Raw genomic sequence first — 9,608 nt, 5'->3', positions numbered from 1 at the left:
CCCTCGGCCACTGCATTGTCTTTGATGAGAGGTAATGCCTGAAATGTGGTATTCTCAGCTCTCTCTTAACACCGCGGATCTCGGAATACTGAATTCCCTAACGAGTTCCGCAATGGAATGTCCCATGTGTCCAGCTTCAACTACCATTCCGCGTTCAAAGTCTGTTAATTCCCATCGTGCAGCCATAATCAAGTCGGAAACCTTTTCACATTGATCACCTAAGTAAAAATGACAGCTCTGCCTTGTGTACAAGATACTACCGGCATACATACGAAGGTCATTCAATACGTAATGCCCCACATTTTTTTTAAAAAAGCCATTAATATACATTAACAAACGTCCTTGTTGGCGCTTCACATTTGATGTTTGTTCTGTGCGCCAGTGAAGGTTCAAACCCTTCTGGAGGATGGCAGAGCCATAGTACAGTGTCAAAGTGGCATCTGCATACGACTCACGTTACAAGCAGCATGCTGTTACTGAGTTCCTGTGTGCAGAAAACGGACCCATGGCACACATACATAAACGTTTGTGTACAGTACACGGCGATGCTGCAGTTGATTGGAGTACAGTTGGGCGATGGGTAAAGAAAGTTATAGCCTCAGGAAATGCATAAACAGAGCTCATGATCAGCCATGCTCGGGATGTCCTGTCACAGCCACTGCCGAAGACAGGCTAAATCGTGCTGATGCCATTATTCGTGCTGACAGGCACATCACAACTCAACAGTTGGCTCCACAGTTGTTGGTCAGCATTGGAAATGCGTCTGCATTGATCGAGACTGTCCGATATTCAAAGAGGTGCTCACGATGGCTTCTGCGAATGCTCACAACGGACCACAAGATTCAAAGAAGGGCTATTTCATTTCAACTTTTGGAGCATTTTGAGACCGACAAGGAGCACACTTTGAGGGTGACGATTGTGTCAGTCATGCTGTGAAAACATGGCTGTGAAAACATGGCTACGCCTATAGGACAAGAGCTTTTACCAGCAGGGAATACATGCTCTTCCATAGAACTTGATGGAGACTACATAGAAAAATAGGACACGGACAAGACTTGCTGATATATGTTGTCACCAAATTCTGACTCTTAACAATAAATATGTTCTGAGAAAAAAAAATGTGGCCCACTACTTATTGAACGACCCTCGTATATACGTATATCGCTATCCCATGACTCTTCTCACTACAATGTAACATACAGAAAAGAGAAAAAACAAACACCACATTTGCAAACCAGTTCATATAACAGTATCAGCACCATACTGGTATAAAACCCAAATAATCTGTAAGCAGCTTATACCCACTTCAACACATTCCAAAAAAGATCCATTACAGTGACAATAAACAGAAGTACGCCCGTCTTCTCACTCGAACAAATTGTTTTTTGAAGTTATAATTTACGCCTAAAATTTCCAATAAAAATGTTGCTTACTTACAGTGTCCCACAAACCTGTGGTTTCAGCCACTAGATTTCAAATCACATTCTGGTTATGAATTTGCCCCAAGCTCACCCTGGTTTGGACTAAACTTAGCAGGTTCTAACAGTCCATATTCTGTGTGGGAGAACATCAGTTGATTTGAACAAAGGAAACAAACTGATCTGAATGTCACCGATTGTCATCCAAAGTCTGTACATTTGGATGATGAGGTCAGCTACAGCGTGACCGTGCATGTAGTCTGGTGGTGGGCATGGGGGTAGTGGTGAGTGTAGTAAGACATCCTGTGAAACGATACTAAATGCTTTAGCTGAAAACTATCTAGCACAAATATTTCGGAACCCCAATCAAGATGGAAATGTATTGGACCTAATGAGACAAAAAGAACTGATCTCTTTGAGGATGTCCACATCGAAACTGGTATCGGTGACCATGATGCGGTTGTGGCAACATTGATTACCAAAGTACAAAGGACAACTAATCAACCAGAGAGATATTACATGTTCAGTAAACTATATAAAAAAGAGTAGTGCCATATCTCAATGAGGAAATTGAAACATTCAGCACAGGGCTGGAGCATGTAGAGGAATTATGGCTCAAGTTTAAAAGAATAATCGACAATGCCCTTGTTAGACATGTACCTGTAAAATAATTCATAATGGGAGGGACACTCCATGCTATTCATTCACTGTAAAGAAACTTCCGAAGAAACAGAGAATACTGCATAATAGGTGCAAAAAAAGCTTAGGAGCATAGATACTGGATGATACGCGTTTGGCTTTCAAGAGAGCAATGCGAGAAGTCTTCAGTGACTGCCGTAGTAGCATGGTGTCAACTGATCTTTCACAAAAGCCAAATAGTAAAGGCTGTTAGTGGCACCAAAGTCAGTGTCCAGTCCCTAGCGAATGAGACGGGAACTGAAATTAAGGGTAGCAAAGCAGAAGCTGAAACGCTTGATTCTGTTTTCAAATATTCCTTTGCAAAGTGAGCACCAGGAGTATTGCCCCAATTTAATCCTCGTACGACTGAAAAGATGAGTGAAATCAGCGTTAGTGTCAGTGGTGTTGAGAAGTAGTTGAAACCATTAAAACTCAACAAAGTTCCAGGGCCCGATGGAATCCCTGTCAGATTCCATATTGAATTTTCGGCCGAGTTAGCCCCTCTTTAAACTTCAATCTATCGTAGGTCCCTCGAAGAAAAAACTGTGCCCTGTAGTTGGAAGGAAGCACAAGTCACCACCCTCCACAAGAAGGATAGCAGAAGTGATCCACAAAACTACCGTCCAGAGTCTTAGAACATATTTTGAGCTTATTGAACAAAATGTACCCCTCCATGCCAACCAGCACGGATTCTGAAAATATCCATAATGTGAAACTCAAAAAATGGCTCTGAGCACTATGAGACTTAACATCTAAGGTCATCAGTCCCCTAGAACTTAGAACTACTTAAACCTAACTAACCTAAGGACATCACACACATCCATGCCCGAGGCAGGATTCGAACCTGCGACCGTAGCGGTCGCGCGGTTCCAGACAGAAGCACCTAGAACCACTCGGCCACAGCGGCCGGCCATGTGAAACTCAGCTCGTACTTTTCTTACATGACATACTGAAAGCTTTGAATCATGGCGGTCAGGTAATGCAATATTTCTTGATTTCAGAAAAACATTTGGCTCAGTACCACACCTACCCTTATTGTCAAAAGTACGATCATATGGGATACAAAGTGAAATTTCGATTAAGAACATTTTGATAGGGGGTATGCAGCATGTTGTCTGTGATGGAGAGTCACTGGCAGATGTAGAAGTAACTTCAGGTGTGCCCCAATCCCCCAATAACTATGTTGGAAAACATCCACTATGTGAACTCAACTCGCACTTTTCTTACATGACATACTAAAAGCTTTGGAGCAAGGCTGTCAGGTACTTGCAGTTTACCTTGATTTCCGAAAAGCATTTAACTCAATACCACACCTACGGGTATTGGTAAAAATACGGTCATATGAGGCATCAACTGAATTTTTAGATAGCACTTTTTGGTAGGATGAACACAGCATGTTATCTTGTGTTGAGAGCCAACGTCACATATGGAAGTAACCTTGTGTATGCTCCAGGGAAGTGTGCTGGGATCCTTGCTGCTCATGTTATATATTAATTACCTTGCGGACAATATTAATGATAAAACCTCCGACTTGTTGCAGGTGATGTAGATATCTACTGTATAATGTATAAATATTCAGTCAGATTTTGATAAGATTTCAAAGTGGCGCAAAGATCGGCAACTTGCTTTAAATGTTCAGAAATGTAAAATTGCGCACTTCACAAAACGTAAAACTGTAGTATCCTATGACTATAATATCAAAGAGCAACTGTTGGAAGCGACCAACTCGTAGAAATACCTGGACGAAACACTTTGTAGAGATATGAAATGGAACGATCACATAGGCTCAGTAGTCGGTAAAGCAGGTGGTAGAATTCCGTTTATTGGTATAATACTGAGGAAGTGCAGTCAATCTACAACGGATATTGCTTACATATCACTCGTGCAAGCCGTTCTAGAATATTGCTAAAATGTATGAGACTCATACCAAATAGGACTAACAGGGGTATTCAACGCATACAGAGAAGAGCAGCACGAATGGTCACAGGTTTCCCGTGGGAAAGCGTCGCAGAGATTTTGAAGAAACTGAACTGGAAGCTCTGTAAGATATACGTAACTGCCCCAAAAAAGTCTACTAACAAAGTTTCAAAATCAGGCTTTAAATGGTGGTTGTACAAATATACTACAACACCTATATTGCTCACATAGATATCGTGAAGACAAGATTAGCATAATTATTACAACGCACACAGAGGCATTCAAACCATCTCTCTTCCCGCGCTCCATACGTGATTGGAACGAGTACAATGGCATGTACCCCCTGCCATGCACTTCAGGGAGGTTTCCATAGTGTAGATGAAGAATGAAGACGTATATGTAATGGCGCACTAATTTGAAAAGATCGTCCATCTTCGGCCGATGTCGCCCGTCGGCGGAAACAACAGACAGATTCCTGTTCCACTGCGACCGCAGCCGTAAGAAGCACAATCGCCATCTGTTGGGGAAAGCGCGAGGCGTTTGCCAGCAGACAAGTGGCGACGGCTCCCGGTAGACTGCGAGCAGGTATTCTGAAAAGGTCGGACGTCACTTTTTGCTTACGGATTTGTAGTATCACTGATTCCTGTACATTTACCGAGAATAAACTTGTATACAATTGTTAATCGCACGAATTACTTTACTTCAGTTGGATGTACCTGTTGATATCACTAAAGGGATTCACCCTGTACACATTTTTTTTAAACAGATCTACTTGTCCACAGCGGCGTTCCTATTTGACCATGAAGTTTAATAAAGGGAGTTTCCATGACGTCACAAACTTGAAGCCGACGGTCGTCATGTTAATATGCCCAAATATTAGCTTCCTGTGGAAGTGTTTTGATAAAAAATGAGAGCTTGCAAAATTTGTAGGTGTGCTAGTCGTCCTGTTTATAATCTAAAGAGTGAAGGAATCACATTTCATTCGTAAGCGGATTCAAGCGAGATTTTTGAAATTCCGCTCATGACTTTTTGTTGCACTGGTTACTGTAGTGGTTCAATTTCTGTCATTTGAATTTAGACTTCTGGAAAATCACTCTTGTGAACGCTGTGTAAAGGAAAGACTAGAAACCAACCAAACATGGCGCCATACGAGTATGTTCTCATCATTTCTGGGTAGACAACATTGACTGAATATCAGTTTCGTCAGTCCATATTAAGAAAAATGCTGGATTATGAAAGCAACATTTTCATATCAAATATTTCTCTTCTTGGTGTTTAGAAACGTAGGCCTATAACAAATAGAAAGTTTCATTAATGAGGCGATATGTGTAGTATTATTGGATCAAATAGGCACTTAAGACAAAAAAATGGTTTCCTGATGCTGAGTTACTCACAAAAGCACTGTATCATTTACTGTTTAAAATAACCGTTGCGAGTAGACGACAGAAATTAAGAACAAGAAGTGATCGTCCGCTACCGTTTTAAACAAACTAACATGGCGGTACCAACTTCAAAGAAGCGTACAGCATAAGACCTGTTTCGCCCGTATGCAGTTGCACTCGGTTCGCTTCGTTTTCCGTTGCAACGCACACATACAAGGTTCTCAAACGACTCATATTAGGTTTTATGTTTTCTCCCGTATACCGGCTCAGTAGTGATCACGGAGAGAAGTCAAGTTGTTGCCATTTTGTTTCTCTATAGAAGAATAAATAAAAAGCAAAGGAGGAATACCAGAATTCACTGAGACACCCTCTCATCGCTTTACAGAAGGAATTTAGAGCATTCTATACGATTTTCCCGAAGTTGCGAGACCATGAATGAATTTTTTTAATTACTTCAGGATGTCGACATCATTTGATGAATTACAGGTGCTAAAGGACCGTCTTCTACGGCAAGATACATTTATAAGGGAATGTAATCAACCGTTTACTGTATTGTAATTTGATATGTAAGGTATTTTAATAAATGTCATGGTTTTTTTTTTAATTTTCAAAGCACAACGTTTTCATTTCGTCAAAATAGCGGAAAATTTACCAGTTTTCCTAGGTAATATGGCTCTTACTCGACAAAAATCGGTTATTCAGTACTTAGTGATGCCAAATCCATCAAAGTCGTTGACAATTTCTTCCTGTGTCTTAAATTAATCCTTATGTCTTTCACAAGTTTTGCCCCACAGCACTGGATTGATTGCACAACAGAAATCAGCTGAGCCATGTCAACATCTGGTAAAATGTTCACTTTTTTAGAAAAAAGTGACCAAAAATAAGAGATAATTTTTAAAGAGATCTACTGGCTGACAGGTTGAAGCAGAAACTGAACCGAGCGTGTGTGAACGCCTCGATTGCTGTCTGCCTGCCCCTTATAGAAACCTGATGAAACTTGTTCGTGTCGAGGGAGTATTCGGTGCTCTACTGTTTGTTAGATACTGAATAGAAACCGAAGCATCGTTTCACACTTGTCGGCTGTGACCGAACCGAACCAAACAGAATGGCACCGAACATATGTGTGGAACAGACTAGCGCTGTAGCATCTCCCCTTATTATACCTCAATGTATTTGACCAGCACTGTTACGGGAACGTATCTTACCAGTGTAGAAGTATAGTAGCCTATTAATATTTCAGTGTGGCTTTTCAGTGTTATTTTGCGATAGTAGCAGCTTGGCTACTTCTGTAAGGAAGTTTTTCTTGCTTCTGTATTCCTAAGATGGTTTAGTGTCTCAAATGTTGGTGAACCTGTATGGCGTACATCTTTTATATGAGTGCTTGTGTGGGGAGAACGTCAGTTTGAGATGCGACAGTGTGGAGTGTTGTCCGGAGGGTAGTGCGCGTGTGTGACAGTGCGGTGGTTCTCCGTGTTAGTCTCCGCGACATATTCTGTGAACAATGTTCGCGAGCGACAGCAAGACAGAGCAACTCCACGCAGCAGTAGCTTTCGGCGACTTGCAAGCTGTCTTGCGAATGCTGGCGGAAGGAGCAGACGCCGATGCAGCAGACTGTTTTAAGGTACGACCGCTCCACATTGCTGCGGAGCAAGGCCATTTGGAAATTATTAAAGCGCTTCTCGAAAAGGGCTGTGATGTAAATGCAGAAGCATCTGCCCCTTCTCCAGTGGGGGTCCTTGAAAGGGGTCTGACGCCGTTACATTCAGCGGCCAGAATTGCTGACCCAAACATCGCGCAAACTTTGATCACTGCAGGCGCTAATGTTAACGCCAAGAGTAGTTCCAGAGTATATCCGTTACACCTTGCAGCACACCACGGACATTTGCCTGTAGTGAAGGCACTGATTTCGGCGAATGCAGACGTGAATGCCGGGGACAACGTCAGGAAAGACACTCCGCTAATTGTCGCTGTGACGCAGAATTTCGAAGACGTAGCCGAATTTCTTGTGCAAAGCGGTGCTGTTGTAAATGCCAGAAATTCGGAGCGTTCGACACCACTACATTTCGCAGCAAAAAAGGGAAATATCAAAATAACAAAGCTGCTGCTCCAGAATAAGGCCGCGATTAACGCAAAGAATGGAGAAGGCTCCACTGCATTGCACTTGGCCGTACAAAATAGACACACCGCAGTAAGTCAGTTTTTGATAAACAGTGGGGCAGATGTGAATGTGAGAGATAACGACGGATGGACGCCATTGCTTAGTGTAGCACAGAGCGAAAACTCAGCAGAAATCGCCACACTTTTGATTGCGAAAGGTGCTAGCGTGAATACGAGGGACAGGACTGGAACAACACCCTTACACCTTGCTGCACGTAACAATTTCACTGCTGTAGTAAACATCCTGATCGAAAGCAAAGCTGACGTTAATGTCACTAATAATCGAATGTGGACGCCACTGCATAGCGCCGCCTACGAGGGCCATCTGGATACCATAAAAATTCTTATCGCTAGGGGTGCAGAAGTTGATGTGAAGACTCACGAGCTAACTACACCATTGCATTTCGCAGCAGACTACTGTAACGTCGAAGTCGTTAAATACCTTTTGGTAAAAGGAGCCAAAGTCAGTGCAGTTGATCACAGAAAATGGACGCCACTTCACTTTGCAGCACATCAGGGTCCCATCCAAGTCCTTCTCAAAGAGTCGGGACTATCGAGTGCACAGATGCAGGCCTCTAAACTGAATACCATGAGAGCTCTCATCGAAAACGGAGCAGATATAAATGCAAGGGGACTCCATAATGAAACAGCACTCCATGTTACAGTACAGTGTGATGAGCCCGTCATTGCAAGATGGCTGTTAGAAAATGGTGCACATTATGATGTGAAGACTGCCCCCTACTTAGGTAACATGACCGTCTCAGAGACTGCTGCGAAGAAAAGGAACGAGAATATAAATGCCTTATTGCGTGCTACTGAAGCGCTATTTCAAGCTCTGAAAAAATCTAAGTGTGCTGAAATTGAAAAATGTATTCAGGATGGGGCACCAGTCAACAGCAGCAGTGTGAAGTATGGAACACCGCTTATCCATGCATCTTGGAAAGGACATTTGGCCGTTGTTAATGTTTTGCTTAAAAATGGGGCTGATATTAATTTGAGCAACAGTAATGGCGTTACTCCACTACATTACGCAGCAAAATTTGGGCATCATGAAATACTGTGCGCCTTATTGCAAAATGGTGCAGTATACAATGCAAGAACCAAAATAGGTAAAAAGACACCACTACATTTCGCCGAAGAAGGAGGAAAAAAAGAAGTTGCAGAGACTCTAAAATTGATTGAATGTATGTTCATTAGAATAAGCGGGAACGATAACACAGTGATAAAAGAGTTAAACGAATTAAAAGTGATAAAATATGCAGAATTTTTTGCCATAAAAAACTGCAAGAATGAAAACAAAGAAACCATGACAGAAATAGCTTCAAGAAATGGATATGAAGAACTTTGTGAATTGTTTTGTGATTTGTAATGGAGAAGAATACTTGTTTATTATTCATTCATATCACTGAGTATTCTGACAGAAGTAGTTCAAATTATGTGAATTGATATTCATTTTCTGTTATTTTGCACACTGTCAAAGTATATTTTAGTGTTTTTGTAATCACAATTTTGTCTGTTATTTCCATATGTATTTTATGTTATCTCTCAGCTTACAGTTAGAAGAATGTGAAGATACCATGATAAGTGTGTTAAATATTTCTTTTCAAACCACACAAGGCCAGAACAGCACATCAGCTATACAATTTGTTAACTGTGAGAATCGTGTTCAAGATGACATTTTATAATGAACGAAGTTTCGTTTTTAAGATGTATTTTAAAATAACAGAAAATTATTCCCTTTATTGAAATAACTATATGGGATGCTGCTAAGATATATACTGCAGTTGACATTTGTGAACTATTTGAATCTTACGATTCTCATTTTATAATAGCTGAATGAAGATTTCGGGCATTTCTACAGCAAATAAAAAATAATGGTCTTTATGACAAAAAATTTGGTCTAAAATGTATGGTAACTTGAGTTACAGGATAGAAAAAAATAATTTGTATTTAGTCTATGCATATTTGTAAACTGTATAGATCTAAGCTTTACTTGTGTTTATGAAATCTACTCACAACTTTCTAGCAGCTTTTGTTGTATTTGCACCACCTAAAG

General features: G+C 41.1%; 1 protein-coding gene across 1 annotated transcript; it reads left to right on the top strand.

Annotated features, from left to right (window-relative positions):
* Positions 1-6,896: 6,896 nt before the first annotated feature.
* Positions 6,897-8,921, top strand: LOC124775919 (ankyrin-3-like). The gene has a single exon (XM_047250763.1). The coding sequence runs from the start codon at positions 6,897-6,899 to the stop codon at positions 8,919-8,921; it is 2,025 nt and encodes a 674-aa protein (XP_047106719.1).
* The last annotated feature ends 687 nt before the right edge of the window (positions 8,922-9,608 follow it).

Source organism: Schistocerca piceifrons, chromosome 2 (assembly GCF_021461385.2).
Source record: "Schistocerca piceifrons isolate TAMUIC-IGC-003096 chromosome 2, iqSchPice1.1, whole genome shotgun sequence".
In the NCBI taxonomy this organism is placed as follows: Eukaryota; Metazoa; Arthropoda; class Insecta; order Orthoptera; family Acrididae; genus Schistocerca; species Schistocerca piceifrons.
The sequence above is the reverse complement of the archived record's forward strand: the minus strand, read 5'-3'. Positions and strand labels throughout refer to the sequence as shown.

What these genes read in the sequence shown, in the direction of transcription:
- LOC124775919 (XM_047250763.1), top strand. Translation starts at nt 6,897, where the DNA reads ATGTTCGCGAGCGACAGCAAGACAGAGCAACTCCACGCAGCAGTAGCT.